Here is a 20,112-nt window from a genome sequence, read left to right as displayed (position 1 = left end):
CCCCTGGCTAGCCGTCTGCCCAACTGTCCTGTCCAAGTGTCCTGTCCCTTCTCTCTCGGCATAGTCTGCAGTCAAAACGTGGTGCACATCTGTCCACTTAGCAACACCCGGAGCCATCTTTATAGAGCCCTAGGCTTCTGTTTAACCAAAGTCCTTTCAGCTGTGTGTCAGAGACAGCCAGATTCCTGTCTGCAGAGAGCTAGTAGTTGTACAGCATCACAACTCCCCGAATATAATCCCACTTTCATTCTCTTCATTCACCTTTTTCCCCTTGCATAAAGGAGCATGGGTTACGCAAAGCCCAGTTTACAGAATGAGTGTTTTTAGGTTGAGCCTAGGCAGCGTGCATGTGCTGTCTTTTGACATGCTTTATCTATGTCTGTAGGGTTTCACCACTCCCATCACCCACCCATCACTTTAATTTGTCCCTTGGCCTACCTTTCCAAATTGAAGAGGTTTGTTTGGTAAATGCTTTACATTTGTCGCACCTTTAGCTGGTTTGTTCCCACCCTGGAGACTACCCCTGCTACATTGATCCTCTCACTTTCGGCAATATGATTCATCTTGGCGCACTTCTTTTTTTATCATGTTGAGCCTTTGTTGCAGCTCGAATGCACATCATGTAATCTCGCAGGAGTAGTCCTGCTTGAGCCCCATTGGATAAGTAATATTACCCGGATGTGATTCCCTGCACATGCCCCTCCTCCTCCCCCCCCTTTGTTGTTCTTTCGCACCGTGGCCCTCTCTGTAAACCCTGTGCTCCATGAGGCTGTGTGCTGTCATGCAACCTACATTACCCAGACGTGAGTCTCTGTACACCCCCCTTCTAGTTGTTCTCTCACACAGTGGGCTTCTCTGTAAACCCCATGCTCCATGAGGCTGTGTGTTGTCATGCAACCCACCTCCGTATTGCCCCTATCTCATGCTTGTGGCTCTCTGTTCCCTTTATTAGTAGGTTAATGTGTTGATGTGATAATACAGGCAGAAGCTCTACAGTTCTGCTTCTAAAGCTGCTTCTTAGTGTCTCCTGCCACCATTGGTCTTAGCTGTGAAGCAGAAAGCATGTGACACAGTCCATCAGAGACAGCTGGTGCTTAAAATAGCTCAGATGTGGAGTGAAATATTAACATTCTCCAGCATAGGATTCTTTTAGATTCATATTCAGGGATGGTGATTATAGGACTTATCCTACACTGGAATTAACGATAACTAAAAAACATAACACCCCCTTCTAGAGCAACTCATTAACTCAAACTGTGCTCTTTGGCAAAAAATTATTATATATATTTTTTTTAACTTTATTTTTGGTTATACACCCCTGCAAATGGCATCAGATAAAAGACTTGCATACAGTTCGATGACCTCATTATGGCACTAAAGGGTACAGGTATCACAGTTCAAGCTGAGTCAATGAGGAATGAGAGAAGCATAATATAAACAGGAGATGAATATGAACATGAGGAAGCAGCCGAACTCTACACAATATCCAATTCTAGCAGTCCCTCTCCCACTCCCCCTCCCCATCAGTCCCCGACCCCTCCAGCATGAATAGTTCCTCACTAGTCCCCTCCGAATCACTCAGGGGCAGCCCCGTATTACACATGACCCGACAGGCAAGTAGGTCATCTTGCAGCTTCTCGTCCCTATGTGTACGCTGCATATGGGTCTCCTCTGCCAGGGACCACTCCCGGACATCTGTAAGCCCTCCGCCCCATCCAGGTGATCGCCACCCTGCGTCGCGGCAGGACCAACATTAGCTGCACTCTTTGGCAAAATTTGAATCAAAGAATGTCACATAGCAGTCCGATGCCAGCCTTGATGTAACCCTTAATGCAATATTGTATTAGACTTCTGATCCTAGGAGTATTTGTGGAGCTAGATCAGCAAATATTACAAGTCCTTCATCCCTAGTCATAGTAGTTTGAATCACCACCCAGCTAAGTTGAGGTGCTCTGTAAAATGAGTTTAGTAGGTATCTCCATAGTTATGAGCAAGTTTAGTATGCCTTATTGTGAATTAGTACAATCTCTCCGGGCTAAAATAGTAATCATCTGTTTAATTCCGAAAGTGGATTTAGTTATACCCAGTCGAGAGATGAAAAATACACTGGCTATTGATCAGCAGTTTGTGCATTCCTTTCACTAAGATTCTTTACATTACTTTTTTTAAAAAATATTTTTATTTGCATCATGGGGAACAAAAAAAACAAAAAAAGAAGCAATAAATGTCTATATACAATTAAGCAAGATCAATGAATTAACATATCCAAAGCAAGAGAATACATAAATCATAGGCTCAGTAGAGGCCAACCACAAAAATACTAAAAAAAAAAAGAAAAAAGAAGAGAAAGAGACTGTTATAAGACATTATTAATCCCCACATTCTGTCGACTTTCCGTTACGTCTGCAAACCCCTTGTAGCAGCAAGAGCATGCTCCATATTATATATTTACTTAACAAGGCTCCACCACTCCATAACCGTTGGTGTTTTTTTTTTACCCAAACTCTAGCAATAACCAGCCTTGCACATGTAACTAAAATGTTCAACAAATCACATAATACACTATTACCCCCCGATATGCCCACCAACACATCCATTGATGAAAATGTAATAAACAAGCAAGTCTATCAGAAACAACTTTAGTTACTCCATCCCAGAATTCAATAAGATGCGGGCATGAAAAGAACATGTGAATAATATCAGCTCCACTTAAATCACATTTTGGGCATTTTGTACGGTCACTGAAGTTATTATTTGTTGCCCATTTAAGAATTCTCTCTGGGGTATAATAAAGTTGGCATACGGTTTTAAACAACTGTAGTTTAAGACTTGACGATTGAACAGATAAATGTAAGCTATTAAGAGACGAAGAAATCAAATCTGATGGTACATTCAATGCCAGCTTTCTATTCCATTTCTCAGCTAATTTTGTAATATCGTTAATATTATAGCCAGAAAAAAATCTTATACCCAATGCTAATCAGGGCTTTATCTGCTTCTCTATAGATACAATTCCAAACTTCAGAATCTGATACAGTAGTAAGCTCTAATTTTCTCACTAGATAATCCTTAATCTGATAGCATTTAAACCGAGCCACCTCCGGCAAGTTGTAACACATCTTCAGTTGATCAAATACCATAAATCCCTTGTGGTCATATAGATCATCCAATATTTTAATGCCAGAGTCTGATAGTAAACGACAAGCTGAATCCTGAAAAATTGCAGGTAAACCCGGATTACACCACAAGGATGTTTTATAATGAAAGAGAGAGCTCTTACTCTTAACCAGAATGGAGCGCCAAATATTAACTGTATCCCGTACCGTCTTAAAATTTACCCGTTTAAAGTAATTGGGGTCGTTTAGCCTATAAAGAAACAAATTTGCATCCAATCCTAACAAAAATCTATGGAAATAGAAGCATTTATCGGGGATCAGCAGGCTACGAAAACGGGTCAAAAAAGCCGACCAATAATAAAGTTTAATATCCGGGAGAGCAGGTCCTCCTTGATTAAAAGGAAGTTTAAGTGAAAACACAGCCCGTCGGGCTTTCTTATACCCCCATATAAAACTGCTAATAATACCCTCTAGTCTAAGAAAATAAGAATTGTTTACCCGTAAAGGAATCAAACGAAAAAGATATAAATATTTTGGTAATATTTTCATCTTGACCAGGTTTATTCGGCCAATAATGCTAAGCGGTAACTTATGCCTCTTCTTGAATAGCATAGCAGTCTCTTTTAGTAATGGTTCATAATTCAATGCCACAATTAAATCAATATTCGAGGAGATTTTTACCCCCAAATAAGTTGCTACATCACATATTCCTGAAACCGGGGCTGGTGGTTGATGATTCATAATAATCTGAGTTTTGCTGGTATTGAGTCGATAGCCTGAAACTAAGCCATAGTTCCCTGCTTCTGCTATAATACCCTTCATAGCTTGAAACACATTGGTAGAAAAAACTGCAACATCGTCTGCATACACAGTAATATCAAGAGAGTTTGAACCATTTAAAAAAGGGCAAATTAAAGCCTGGCTCTGAAGTGCAATCAAAAAAGGTTCCATGCCCAAAGCAAATAACAGGGGTGACAAAGGACACCCCTGCCGCGTCCCTCTCCTGATTGAAAAAGTAGAGGAGCAATTTCCCATGTAACATACCTTGCCAATAGGATTATCATACAGCGATTGGGTCCATCTCAAGAATTGGCCTTTGATACCAAACGCCTGCAATGCAGCCCATAAAAAGCCCTACCCCACTCAGTCGAATGCCTTCTCTGCATCTAATAAAATCATACCGAGTGGGGTTAACTGGGTCCGTGCAACATCAAAAGCAGAGATTGCCATATTAATATGTGCTGTAGTATCTCGTTTTGGGATAAACCCATGTTGCTGGGAGGATACAAGCTGAGACATTAATGGTGCCAACCTAGTTGCCAATATTTTTGCAAAGATTTTAGCATCACTATTAATGAGCGAGATTGGTCTATAGGAGCCTCTCTCCTGAGGCAGTTTGCCCTTTTTAAAAAAAAAAAATTGAGTGAGGTTCCAAGACTTTGGTGCCTGCTCCCCATTGCCAATAGCATAAATCACTTTAATTAATAGCAGTATCAATTCCTCCATACAATATTTAAATAATTCCAAAGGAATAGAGTCCTCACCTACAGCTTTACCAGCTGCTAAGGAGTTGATAGCATTTCTAATTTCTGCCATTGTAATGTCTGCCGCAAGTCGATCCGATTGTTCAGGCTCCATAGTTTTGACTCTATTTACCGCAATATAATTTTTAATATTATCCTCCGTGACTACGATTTCTGGTGTATAAAGATTTTGAAAGAACAATGTGAACTGTTGCAATATTGACTTGGGATCTAAAAACAATTGGTTATTATCCCCTTTAATTTCCTTGATAACATTCTGAGATCGATCTTCAGCCACTTTATAAGCTAAGACTTTACCAATCTTATCGCCATTTTCATATTGGTCAAGTTGATATTTCTTTAATTTACTAATACTCTTTGCCCTAAGAAGATTTTTTAAAGCTGCTTTAAGCTCAATTAATTTGAAGCTTAACGTATCCAAATTTGTTACCCCAATTACTAAAGCTTCAGATATTTGATGTTCAATGTTGAGTATTTCCGCAAGCATTTTCTCATTTTGGCATCGTCGCTCTTTATTTTGCCGCCATATAAACTGTTGTGTGAATCCTCGTATGCTTGTCTTACATGCATCCCATACTGTCAAAGGTCGAGCAGAATTCATATTTATGTCAATAAATTCCTTTATATGCTCTTTAAGTTGGTTCACAAATTTAAGATCCATGAATAAATATCTGGGAAATGAGAAAAGGCGAGGAGAAGGTCTCACTGTTGTAACCTCAAATGTTAAAAGGATCGGATTGTGGTCCAAGCTTACCCTTGGACAAATTGCCATAGAGCTAGTTCCAAAAATAGAATCTGAGACCTAAACCATATCTATGCGTGAACATAATTTATGTGCTGCGAAATAGTACGTGTACCCGGCCAAATTGGGGTGTAAACATCTCCAAGCATCTTTAAGAAGATGGATTGCTGCAAGATCTATAATTGCAGCCCTAGTTTTCCTCATTCTCTGAAACCAGCTTTTTCTGGTAGTATCTAAATTATAATTCACAATACAGTTAAAGTCTCCAAGCACAATGTATTTCCCATCCCATGCGAGCAATTCCATATTAATCTGGTCAATAATTTTTGGTTCATCCTGATTTGATGCATAAACCCCACATATTGTATAATTACAGCCTTCCCTCTCTGTAGCGTTATTTTCATTTTTTGGTATTTTCATTTGTTTACAATGTTGTAGTCTACATTGAAAACAAATGAAATTACTAAAAAATGAAAATACCAAAGAATGAAAACAAACAATGATTTTTTGAATAAAACTTTATTTGTATAAACCAAACTACAATCGCCTAACAATTTTCATCTTATTGTGTGCGTTTGGGGACGTTACCTTCGATCAGGATAATGCTACAGAGAGTTTACAAAACCCCGATACTCAGAGGGGTATACCAAACAGCACCTACCGACCAATACCAAAATTATCACCTTTATTAAAACACGAGGAGTGCGACAGTTCTTTCTATTTCGAGTTCATAATTACAGCCTTCCAATATTATCTGTACGATTGCCCACCTGCCCGCCTTATCAGTTAATGTTCTACGTATTTCAACCTTCAGATGTTTATTTTTTAGTATCGCCACCCCCCGGATTGAAGCATTGAATTCAGTACACACCATAATATCATATCCCAGTTGTTTAAGCAATTTTTTTATCCTTATATGCTACGTCAGTCTCAGTAATAACCGCAATTTGAGGATTTTACATCCTAAGTTCCTCATACACAAGACTCCTTTTGATCCTGCTATTTAAGCCCACCACACTCCATACCAAACATTTTACTTGATACATTTTATAAAGTGTATTTTTCTATCTATAAAGCCTCTACAATAAATCAAAGCAACCTTGATATACCTCATATTTATATAGTTTTTTAACCCCCTGATGCATTTTTACCCCAAAAAATACCTCCCCCTTCCCCACCCCGCACACTACCACACCCCCCATCCTATAACTACCTACAGGTCCCCCCATTAGACCGACTGCCATTATACTAGCAGCTAAAAAGCGGAGTCAGCCGCCTAGAGGATCCGGGCGTTCAAATAATATAATTTCAAGTAAACAAGACCGCGCTTAGCAATCGCTATTACTTTATACTTTATACTGCCTTCTGGCCCAATAAGTCAAACGGAAAAGATAAAAGAAATAACAATAAATCCCTGGATAAACACCCGTATTACACACATAGATACCGTGTCCCGTCACCTATTATAACATTATTGAAAAAAGGAAAGGATTAAAATATTCAGGAAAAAGCAGTATTCAATGTCCATCTTTTTCCAATTTCCAATTAGCCAATGCTCGTTCCACCTCATTCTCTTCCAGGAAATAGTAAGAGCGGCCATTTTTTATTACTTTCAATTTAGCTGGTTCTTGCAAGAAAGCCTGGCCACCCAATTCCTTTATCGGGTCAATATATTGTTTCAGTTTCCATCGTCATTCCAAAGAGAGTTTACTTAAATCAGATCTAACAAAAAAAGTAACTAGATCAGTGGTGACTGGAGTATTTGGTCGCGCTTTTAATGAGATAGCTTGGCCCTTATTTCTTTGAAATAGTGGGAGCCGATGGGCACGTTGTATCTGCGAGTCCCAATCCCAGTCTGATAGTTCGGGAAAAGCTTTCTGAAATAATTGAACAATGAATGCTCTAGGGTCAGCTCTCTCAGCCCCTTCCACAATTCCAAATATGCGTAGGTTCTGTCTGTGTTGCCTATTTTCTAAATCTTCAAGTTTAACTTGCATTTGGCATAGTTGAGCCGCATGTTTATTCACAGCTATTTCAGAGCGAAGTATCTTTTCCTCTGTTAAAACCACTCTTTGCTGAAGCTCTTCCATATCCTGGGAGATAGCACCAAGTTTACAGGACATTTCCTGCAAAAAAATTGAGTCTTACTATTACTGAATTAGTACAATCTTTCTGGGCTAAAATGATAATCATCTGTTTAATTCCGAAAGTGGATTTAGTTATACCCAGTCGAGAGACGAAAAATACACTGGCTATTGATCAGCAGTTTGTGCATTCCTTTCACTAAGATTCTTTACATTACATTGCACCATCTCCAATCAACAAAGTTGTAGACACATAGGGCAGACGACTTGTAATTGATCCCAAACTATGAAGTAAATTATCCAAAACCCACCTGAGAGGTGCATGGTGTGGCAGTTCTCTTTCTTTAGCGGTGTTTAAGTCCATGGAACATTACAAAATATAGCTGAAGTAATTCAGGAGATAGTTAAAATATTGCTTTTCCAGTCACTCTTTCAGAAGTATTTTTCACCTGTTTCTCTACTTAGGGTTCTGTAGTGGTCATAAATATGAGAATAAGTTTGACTGCATGCCAGATCACAGAGACATTCTCACAAATAAAATGTTCATTATCAAAATAGTTTAATAAAGGAAACGTCTTCAGTGAACAATAATTTCATTGTTTTCCTCTCTTTTATTTATCGGAGCCATTTGCGATTATACATTTGGCACTATATATAATATACCTTACCGAAGCACTCGAAAAAAGGCAGAATTCTGCTGCAGGTCATATAATGCTCAGTGGTGTCAGTGAGGCAGTTATGCAGCCGCGGCGAGCTTGGCTCAGGGGTTTGGGGGGGGAGGGGCACACGGGTAGGGGGTTAATTTAATAGTAAAAAAATTTTTACCTACCTTCCCGCCGGCCGAGTCCCGCGTCGTCTCTTCTTCTCCACCTGCTGTCCTGCAGGAACAGGAAGCAGGCAGCCAGGCTCCTACCCCTAAGCCAATCATAATGCTGCAAGCAGCACTGTGATTGGTCGGGATGCCGCCTAGCCAGAAGATAATGGCCTGGCCATGTTCTCCATGTAGGCTGCATTGCAGCCTGCAGGGAGAAGGTTTGGTCAGTCCCAGAGGGCCGGCCAAACCAGTGATGGGCACCCAGGCGTGGGCACACCACTCCTCCCCTGTCTAGACCTGCTCACAGAGCAGCCCCGGTCCATCCACCCGCTCACAACCAAACCCTTCTGCTTTCTCGCAGTGCGAGAAGCAGAACCACCAAATGGTAGTTATTACCATTTTATGTTTCTGCTTCTTGCACCTTGAGAAAGCAGTGGGGTGACGCTCCTCCGCCCTACTGGAGGAGCGCCCCCTGCAGTTATGTGTGATATCTGCTCACCTGTGTGAACGCATTGTGTGAGCCATGCCTGGTAAATGACTTTAACTCCCTGTCTCTCAGTTTCATTGGTACAAGAGAAGCGTTCCTTTTAGACAACTCTATTTATTTTGGAAAAGGGAAGTACGGATACTTTGTGGATGCAATGCTGTATTACAAACGTTTTGTTACGTAGCCAGTATGTCACCTTTCAACACAGTGGAATGTGTCCTTAAATGTTTCCTGATGCAATTATGTATTCCTGAATCACATTGCATGATCCAGTGTGTAGTAATTGTGTAGCTCTTCAATCCCTGGTAGTACAAGACCCAAGATAATGTGTTGCAGAGCTTTTTTACATGGATTTATCTCAAATCTGTAAGGTAAATGAATTATTTTTAATTCAGCACTCCATATGTTCAGCACCCCATATGTTTAAGAGCCGGTTCCCTCCTGTACTTCTGTACTCCTAAATTGTTCTTTGTCGCCCTCCAGCTTCCCTGTTGTGCTCGCTAATGTGTGTTTGAGTGTGGTTTCACTCCTATACTTCCACCCCCTGCAGTTGTTCTTTGTTGTCCTCCCCCTTCTCTGTTATGCTCGCCCGTGTGTGGTCTTGCCATTGTCTCACGTAGTGGTGTAATTGCAGTGCTGGGGGGGGGGGGGCTGCAGTTCCACTCCCAACACAGTTCCACTACACACCACATATATCCAATTCACAACAAATAATTCAACATCATACCACAAAATTCAACAGCACACCACATAATTAAACTCCACTGCATAACACTCCACAACACACAATACCATTACACATAATTACGCACCGTCACACAATCCCACTCCACATAATTCCAATACACTCAAAACACAAAATTACTATCCACATAATACACTGCACACCATGTCACATATTTCAACTACACAAATCCACTACACACCATACAATTGCACAGCTAACAATTCCTATTAAACCCACATAATTCACCTACACACCACATACATCCACTCCAATCCATAAGACATAGGTAATTTACAACGGCAATAGCTCTAACTCCTTTTCTTTTCTTTTTTTTAACACCAAAACACACAGATTAGAGCTTAGCGCCTACCTATTTGTTCTTTTTTATCACCAAAAAGGCAAAGCTAACCACACAGTTCCACACCACACAATTCAACTCTGAACATTTCCTATCCAGACCATATAATTTGATACCAAACCACATAATACAACTCAACAGCACAATTATACAACACAAATTCAATAGCACACCACATAATTAAACTCCTCTACATACCACTCCACAACACAAAATACATTCCACATAATTACACCTCTTAACACACAGTCCCACTCCACATAATTCAATACATTGACTACATAATTACTATTCACACAATTCCACAACACACCATGCCACATAATTCCACTACTCAAATCCAGTCCACACCACACAATTACACAACTAACTAATCCAATTCAACCCACATAATTCCACTACCACTACACACCACATACGCTCCATAACACATAGGTGAAAAACGTTACCATTTACAATATCATAGCCCTAACTCAAACAAATTCGAGATCGATTGATTTTTCAATGCTTGTTTTGTCTTATCTTTAGATGAGCTGCTCCAGACCGGTGAAGCTGGCACCTACGACATGGCCTTCATCAACATTAACAACGTGTCGCACCCCAGTGACTGCTACGAGAAGTCTTTACGGCTCCTGAGGAAGGGGGGGGTCATCGCTCTGGATGGCGTGAGTATTCATTTAAAGGCTTTGATGGTTTAATAAATGCATTGCAACATAACATGCCTTTGTGGGGAGTACTTAGAGTCCTTTATGTAGTGTTTAATGTAGGGCAAGTGCTATGTTAAATACAGGAACTCCATACCCAGAGCTGTGTCTTACGTTGATTATTTACTGTTATGTGTTATCTCCTTTTTATATTTTCTCTTGCTGCTTTCATTTACAGGTGATATGTCGTTGTGCATGTTATATACAATACTTAAAAGTGTATTGTAATACGTACAGGGCCAATTAGATCCCAGCAGTTGGTTCGCAATCCCGCCAACGAGGCAGAGCCCCCTACTGGTCGAGTGCAGCATCGCTTGCCATGTTTTGAGAACCCAGCAAGCTTGGAGGCCTGCTTACCGAGCATCATGTGGAGTAGTTATTCAGTTATACTTATGACGGGTTGTAGATCCGAATGCATATTGATTATAGAGTAGGAATGTTGGTAGATCCTTGGACCTCACACACAATGAATATACTGTGCCGAGAATTTTCAGTCGCAGAAGGGGTGGAGGATTTCTACACAAGCCACTAACGCCATGCTGGGAGGCATGCGAATTGCATCGATAGTACTATGGTATGTAGGTTGTTGATGAATTGAGGAAACAGTATTGTTCAGTTATGCTCGAACTATCCACTAGGTGGCAGAGGTACATTGCATTTATATTATATACAAATAGGAACAACTAGTGCCATACATATGACAGTTGTTTCTACTAGATAGTCCAAGTTAGTGGGTTTCCATTTTTAGATTTAAAAGCCTCAATTTTCAGAAAAATTAGCTGCTAGGGGTCAGGCAGCAAATGTTTGGGTGCTTTTTATATTTTCAGTCAAGTCGCAGTTCAGCATATTTATATACATTGTTAATCTGGACCCCATGCTAAGGATAATAATCCAGTCTTCGTTCTGGGCTAGACTAGGAATTAAAAATAGCCATTGAAAATGTTTATGTACGAGCTCTATGAGAATGTCACCTTGCTGCGCTTCACTGCGTGACAGGGAAAGGGAAATAATGCACCGTGTTTAAGACAAACAACAAGGAAACCCTTTTCTTAGTAGACTTTAGCCAGAGTATAAGTTTAATATAACAGACCGGCAAACCTTAAAGTACAAATGAAAATGTGATCTGGTAAACTTTGACAAACACATAAAGAATTTTTACATACAAATCACAAACATAAATAATTACTGGATTGTGTGATAAAGATTCACAAGAATCCTCTCAAATTAGATTGTATACATCTAAATATATCATTTTTTTTGGATTTAAGAACTTCCACAATCATTTAAATCAAAACAATGCATTCACAATATTTTTTCATCCGTGAAGTCAATGTTTCTTGATTTTAATGTTCTATTAGCCATATATATATTAATGATGGGATTTTTTTTTGCCAAATAGTATGGATAGTATGTATCCTTTTTCCCAACATAGCAAGTCTGGATACTTTGCCCGCATCAGAGGGTGTGAGTTTTGTAGTTAATCAGGTGTAATCCTTTACTACTTTCCAGGTCAGCCCAGGATGAAGATTCTTTTTTTAGGTCTCGCCTAGGCAGCGCACATATGCTGCTCTAGGAGGGCCTTTAGCCATCGGTCTTCACTTTTCAAGCACTCGCACTCGTGCTTGTGGCGGCATCCACCTCGTGGGAGCGAGCAGCAGCGCGGCCACGTTAATTACAAACATGTGGCCGCTGCTCGCTCCCGCAAGATGGAAGCCGGCACGAGTACGAGTGCGAGTACTTGAAAAGTGAAGACAGCGAAGACCTCTTGTTTACGTCCTGAAGCACTTCCACCCGTCACTGCCTCTCTTCCGTCTCTGCTTTTTAAGGTTGATTTAACCAGCCCGACAGCTGCACTTGCTAAGCCGAGTAGTGAACAATGGCAGCAGTGCGCTTTTCTTTACTTCAGCGGCCTAATATTTAATATGCTCTCCCATGTGCCCCTTCGAGATCCTCCTCTCCTTCCACATTCTGCCAGCACCTTCCTACCCAATAATCGTCCACCACCACATCCACCACCACCACGTCCACCACCACCACGTCCACCACCACCATGTCCAACACCATCACCATCGCGTCTCCACCACCACGTCCACCACCACCGCCACATCCACCTTGTCCACCACCATGTCCACCACCACGTCCCCACCACGTCCACCACCATGTCCACCACCACGTCCACCACCACCACTACGACCACCACGTCCACCACCATCACCACGTCCACCACCACGTCCAACACCACCATGTCCACCACCACCACAACCACGTCCACCACCACTGCCTTCTTCACCATGTCCACGACATCCACCACCACCACATCCACCACCACGTCCACCACCACATCCACCACCATGTCCACCACCACCACATCCACCACAACCATGTCCACCACCTCATCCACCACCTCCTTGTCCACCACCACCGCATCCACCACCTCCACCACGTCCACCGGCACGTCCACCACCACCATGTCCACCACCACGTCCACCACCATGTCCACCAGCACCATGTCCACCATGTCCACCAGCACCACGTCCACCAACACCACATCCACCACATCCACCATCACCACATCTACCACCACGTCCACATCCACCACCACCACATCCACCACATACACCACTACTACGTCCACCACCACGTCCACCACATCCACCAAGTCCACCATTACCACGTCCACCACAACGTCCTCTACCACCACCACCACGTCCACCACCACCATGGCCCCCACGTCCACCACCACCATGGCTCACACGTCCTCCACCACCACCATGTCCCATGTCTACCACCATCACCACGTCCACCACCCCAACCACCACGTCAACCACCACCACGTCTACCACCACCACCACATCTACCACCACCACCACGTCCACCACCACCATGTCTACCACCACCACGCCCACCACCACATCCCCCACCACCACATCCCCCACCACATCCACCACCACCATGTCCACCAACACCACCACGCCCACCAACACCACCACCACCACGTCCTCCACCACCACATCCACCACCATGTCCACCGCCACCACATCCTCCACCATCACATCCACCACCATCACATCCACCACGATCACCATGTCCACCACCACCACGTCTACCACCACATCCACTACCACCACCACGTCCACCACCATGTCTACCACCACCACTGCCACATCCACCACCGCAACATCCATCACCGCCACATCCACCACCACCACATCCACCACCACAATCATCACCTCCACACCCACCAACACCACCACATCCACCACCATCACATCCGCCACCACAACCACTGCGTCCACCACCACATCCACCACCACCATGCCACCACCACCAAATCCACCACGTCCACCACCACCACCACGTTCACCACCACCACCATGTCCATCACCACGTCCTCCACCACGTCCATGTCCACCACCACCACGTCCACCACCACCACTTCCACCACTTCAACCACCACCACATCCACCACCACCACCACGTCCACCACCACGTCCACCACCATGTCATCCACCACCACGTCCACCACCACCACCACCATATCCGCCACCAACACATCCACCACCAAGTCAACCACCACCACCACATCCACCACCATCACCGCGTCCTCCACCACCACCACCACGTCCATCACGCCCACCTCAACCACAAACACCACGTCCACCACCACCACCATGTCCACCACCACCACCACGTCCACCACCACCAGAATCCACCACCACGTCCACCACCACCACATCCACCACGTCCACTACCACGACATCCACCACCACCAGGACCACCACCACCACCACTGCATCCACCACCACGTCCACCACTACCATGTCCACCACCACCAAAACAGACGCTTATAGTTCTGGTGCTTTACATGCATTTTCAGACTTAAGATCGAACAGCTTCATGTTTTACTGCAACGTGTTTATAACCCTGAAATTTTTTCGCTTAGAGTTTAAGGGTTTCCTGCTTGCAATATCACTAACTAAGATCCTATATCAAGGGTAATTTCTAATCCTGATAATATTAACACCAGTGTATTACCCGGCAGTATTAAAACAGCGGGATGGTTTCGTTAATTGTATCCGTGTATTGATATGTTATCTACCAGCCAATACAGCTGAATACTTTAATATTAATTACTGAGTGATAGTGAAGTCATTTAAGTGCTTGTGATAAAGTGATTTCTATGGGACCGGTAGCCTTTTCACAATAGCACCTGCGAAGGTGAACAGGAGTACAGGTAAAACGCCTATTGTGTTGTACTTCTTTGTGTTTTATAGAGTTCAACATACAGCTTGAACCAGATCCAATCAATTGAAAAGATTGCATCCTAACAATAGTTTGATTTAAGAACAGACTGTACGGGTCTTTTTAATATATAAGGTGAGACCTACTCTTATTGAAGCACTTTATTTCCAGTGCAGATTGTTGATCATTCTCATAGGTTCTATTCCATTCACCGTGTTTACCCAGGTGGATGAGCTTTTGCCACCCTGGGCTGACCAGGATATGCTTAAAGAGACTGTGCACTATCCTACATCACTAGCCCAAGTATGCTGCCATAATTATCATTCAGAGTACCCTATTAATATCCAGGCAAGTTGGGGTTTTGTGTAATAGAATACATCATATATTCTCTTTTAGTATTCCATCTTTCAATCAATCAATCAAGGAATTGTAAGCGCACTACTCACCCATGAGGCTTTCAAGGCGGCAGGGGGGTCAGCAGTTTAGTTCAGTTGAAATACCAGGTCTTGAGAGCCTTCCTGAAGGTGTTCAGGGAGGGAGCACATCTGATGTTGATCGGGAGCTCGTTCCAGGCCTTGGCCGCAATGTAGGAGAAGGCTCTTTCCGATGTTCTGGCTCTGCAGATGTGCGTGGTTTCCGCAGGGCGAGGTTGGTGGATCAGATGTTTCTTTTGGTACATGAAAGGAGATTCTCGAGTTGAGGTATGGGAGTCCGGTGTTGTGGAGGCATTTGGAGGCATGGGTGAGTATCTTGAAAGTGACTCTGTTCTCGACGGGGAGCCAGTGGAGGTTCCATAGGTGTTCACTGATGTGTTCGTGTCAAGGGATGTGGAGTATGAGTCTGGCTGCGGTATTCTGTATCGACTGGAGCTTCCGGAGTAGAGACTTGTAGATGCCTGCATTGAGGGCTTTTCCATAGTCCAGTCTGCTGGTTATGAGTCTGTGTGTGACTGTCTTCCTTGACTCTAGGGGGGGGGGGGTTCATTTGAAGGTCTTACGGAGGATGCAGAGGATGTTGAAGCAGCTGGAAACGACGGTGTTGACCTGTCTGTTCATGGAGAGGGAGCAGTCGAGTATGATGCTTAAGTTTCTGGGTTGGTCCGTGGGAGTTGGAGGGCTGCGTAGGGTGGTGAGTCACCAGGCGTTGTTCCATGCTGACGGGGTGGTTCAGAGGATGAGGACTTCTGTCTTCTCTGAGTTTAGCTTCAGGTAGCTGTTGCTCAGCCAGGATGCGACATCCTGATTCCTTTATGGAAGTTGAGTCTGGGGGTGGTGGGGTCCTTGGTGAGGGAGAGGATGAGCTGGGTGTTGTGGGTGAGGATACTATGCCGAGGCTGTGCTGTCTGAAGGGGGCCATGTAGATGTTGAAGAGGGTTAGGCTGAGCAATGATCCCTGGGGTACTCCGCAGTTGATTTCCGTGGGTTCGGAGAGGAAGGGTGGCAATCTGATTCTTTGGCTACTGTTCTATTTGAGGGCGGTTCCTTGTATGGCGGCGTCATTTAGTCTGGCGGCGAGTGTGCCGTGGGAGACAGTATTGAATGCTACTGACAGGTCGAGTAGGATCAGGGCTGCGGTGTGGCCTTGATTGTCGAGGATGTGGATGCCGTCTGTGGTGGCGAGAAGGGGGGTCTCGGTGCTGTGGAATCCAGATTGAGAGGGGTCGAGGATGGAGTTGTCTTCGATGAACCTTGTTAGCTGTGTGTTAGCGGTCTTCTCAGCGACTTTTGCTACGAAGGCGAGGAGAGAGATGGGCCAGTAGTACTTGAGGTCCGTGGGGTCTGCTGAGGGCTTCTTAAGCAGGAGTCTGACTTCTGCGCTTTTCCAGTCATCAGGAAAGGTGCTGGTCTTGAAGGTGGCGTTGATGGTGTGTCGTAATTTTGGTGCGGTGGCGGCTCTGTGGTAGATGTGTGGTGAGCAGGGGTCTGTGTGGGCCCCCGAGTGGATGCCTTTCCTGATCGAGGCGGTCTCTTTGGTCGTGAACGGAGTCCAGGAGGAGGTGGTAGGCTGGCTGACATTGCCGGAGGGTGGGGTCATTGCGGAGTCAGGTGTTTGGTCGTTGAAGTTGTCATAGAGGTTCTAGATTTTCAGATGGAAGTAGGATCCGAGCTTGTCACAGAGGTCCTGTGAAGGGGTGATGTCTGTGGTTTCACTGGAGGGGCTTGGTGAATTCCTGCATGATGCTGAAGAGTTCCTATGAGTTGCTGTAGTTTGCGAGGATTTTGTTGTGGATGAATGTTCTTTTGGTGGCTCTGATGCATTGGTGGTATTCTGTCATGGCGTTCTTGTAGGTGATGCGGTTTTCAGGCGTCTTGTTGTTTCCCCAGTTCTTCTCGAGGCGTCTGTAGGTACGTCTGGCTTCTTGGAGGTCGGCAGGAACCAGGTGGCTTTTCTTGCGCGCTGTCTTTCGAAGTTGGGTAGCGGGCGACCTTCTCTGCACAGTTGGAGATCCATGTATGAAATTCCCTGCCTGCGAGGTTTTTTTTGAAAATTTCTTTATTGACATCATAAAGTCACTGGTACATAACATATTTAACTTTGCATTTTGTACGTAATAGAAGTACAGTGTCCTCAACAGTATAGAATCCTTCAGTTCCATTTTCTGTTTTGTGTGTAAATGTTTAAATCCCAACTTCCCTCCCTTCCCTCCCCCCTATCCCAGCACTTTCCCAATCCACATAATGGTTCTAATTCGGCATTGACCCTTTTATAATGATTCACTTAGTATCTTTTGGGTCTCTTGGTCTCCTTCATTGAAACATAATCAAACAACTTACAGTGTTAGCAAGGTCTGCATCTCGTACAAGGGACATGTCTTTCCAGACTCGGAGTCCGTTCGTGGCTCTCAGCGCACACGGTATCACCAGGTCAGCACGGCGTCCTCCTGCACAATCCATCGTATGGGTTTTAATCGTCTTGATCCCGTACCCACCGCTCAAACTCCAGTAGAAGAGCGTTCCAATCTAATGAAATGGGAGTCTTCCTAAGGCCTCTGCGCTCTTCTCTGTGAAGTTCCTGCCCCTCTGCTTTACCCCATCTCACCACTTCCCCACTCCAAGTCTCCACCGTCGGTGGCCTAGCTGATTTCCACCTCATAGCCACCGCCCTCTTCGCCAGCAATAACACCAGGTCCACATATCTGGTAGCCACACTCCTCTTTTTCTCTTTGGGGCCTAACCCCAGTAGGCAGTAGGATGCAGTGGTGTAAGGCCTATCCGGTGCTATTTCGTTCAGTATACGGTGAACTGTTCCCCAATAGTGTCCCAGTGTAGGGCAATCCCAGAACATGTGTTATAGGCCTGCAGCTTCCCAATGGCATCTGGGGCAGGTGTCAGCTGCATCTGGGAACATGACACGTATCCTGTGAGGGGTTAAGTATGCCCTATGCACAATCATGAGCTGGATGAATTTAAACTTAGGGTTACGGGACACTTTTTTTGGCAGCTTCAGCACTGTTCCCCACTCCTTATCGGTGAGCTCTCTCCGCAGGTCTTCTTCCCACCTCGACCTAATGGGCTGTAAAGAAACAGCCCTGCATGTGCGATTACCATTAGTCAGCCACTTCGTCAGGTGACTTCCCGTCCCCATAAGATATTGCATGGTGATCAACGTGTTTGTGTCAGGCTCCGTCCCGTCTGATAACCAGTGTGTGCCTATGTAACAAGTCACTTGCGCGTGTTTTATAAACAATGCTCTTGGTGTCTGGTGCAACCGGGTGAAGTCAGCGTTCGTTAGGAGCCTGCCTTCCGAGAAGAAATCCCCGATTTGCACAACCCCTGCTTCGTGCCATGACCGTAATCTTCTCTCTGTTAACGTGACTGTCCCCAGTGGGATACCCAATAGCGGTATCGAAGGCGCATACGCCGACTGCCTGTTCGTGTATCTGATCGCCCTCCTCCAGTTTGCGATTGCCAGTTTAAGGAGGGGCGGGCCGCGGGCGGTGTCTTGGCCTTTGGAAGTAGTAATCGGTGTATCACTCCTCGGTTGCGATCCGCCTCCGTCATACTCAGTTCCTGGAGATTGCGGCCTGCCAGCCAGTACGCCAGCCACTGAAGTTGACACGCACAGCTATAGGCAAACAGGTCAGTCACTCCCAGGCCGCCCCCGTCCGTTGGGATCTGCAGTCTGGCCATGCCCACGCGGCGTCTGCCCCTCCCCCACACTAGCTCCGTCAGCAGCACGGTCAGGGTTTTAAAGAAGGGCATAGGCACCAGGAGTGGCAAGTTCGTGAAAAAATATAGCAGCCTCGGCAGTACCACCATCTTTGAGATAGCCACTCTGCCTGCCACCAGAACTGCACCTGCCTTTTCAAATTGGTCAGGGCCTTACCCAGATTACCGGCCATCAGGTCTTGTGCCTGCCGGTAGACCCAGATACCCAGATATTTATAGGTCGCAGGCTAGACCTGGAAGCTATACGGCGTAAATTGGACGTGTGACCAGTCACCGGGCCACAGAAACCGAACCCGTACGATTTCGCCTCGTTAATCGCGAGGCCCGACAATTCTCGAAAGTCGCTAAAGATCTTCGGCAGCGGTGTCATCGACCCACCCACATCCCTGAGGATCAGCAATATGTCGTTGACGTACGCCGATATGACGTGATGAGTGCGGAGTCTAGTGATCCCCACCACGGCAGCAACTGATCGTACCTTCGCCATTAAAGGCTCTAGGGTGAATATAAACAATAAGGGCGAGAGCGGGCACCCCTGTCTCGTACCCTTCGCTATCTCAATCTGGTCCGAGATGCATCTGTTGGTCCGAACCTGCGCCGTGGGTTTCGGGTATAATAGGGACACCCAGGCTATGAATTCCGGCGGGATCCCAAATCTGGCCATAGCCGCAAACATGTAGTCCCACCTAAGGGAGTAAAAGGCCTGTCTGAGGTCCGCGTCTCCACCCTCGTCGTCCAGGGACATTAGTTGACTGAGTCTTCGCAGGTTCAGAGCCGTACTCCTGCCCGGTACAAACCCGCATTGATCAGGGTGTATCATGTCCGGAATGAAGCAGGAGAGTTGTGTCGCCAGTATCTTGCTGAGGATTTTAGAATCTGTATTCAAAAGCGACAGGGGCCTGTAGTTTCCCAACTGCAAGGCGTCCCTCCCAGGTTTCAGAAGTGATACAATTAGGGCCTGCAGCGTCGTGCCCGATAATGCACCGTTCTTCAGCGCCTCACCGTATAGTGCGTGTAAGCGGGGGGCCAAGAGATCAATGTACGTCAGGTAGAATTCTATCGGGAGTCCGTCAGTCCCGGGTGCCTTGTTTCTCGGCAAAGCCCTAATGGCCATTCTAATTTCCG

The 20,112-nt window shown here is 45.0% G+C and overlaps 1 protein-coding gene across 1 annotated transcript in view; it reads left to right on the top strand.

Moving 5' to 3' along the window:
• COMTD1 (catechol-O-methyltransferase domain containing 1) overlaps positions 1-20,112 on the top strand; it is a 212,844-nt gene that overhangs the window by 187,583 nt on the left and 5,149 nt on the right. The window contains exon 6 of the mRNA XM_086922087.1: positions 10,401-10,537. Coding sequence (XP_086778213.1) covers positions 10,401-10,537 — 137 coding nt within the window. The remainder of the gene's footprint in view (positions 1-10,400; positions 10,538-20,112) is intronic.

Source organism: Lissotriton vulgaris, chromosome 5, assembly GCF_964263255.1.
Source record: "Lissotriton vulgaris chromosome 5, aLisVul1.2, whole genome shotgun sequence".
Classification (NCBI taxonomy): Eukaryota; Metazoa; Chordata; class Amphibia; order Caudata; family Salamandridae; genus Lissotriton; species Lissotriton vulgaris.
The sequence above is the reverse complement of the archived record's forward strand: the minus strand, read 5'-3'. Positions and strand labels throughout refer to the sequence as shown.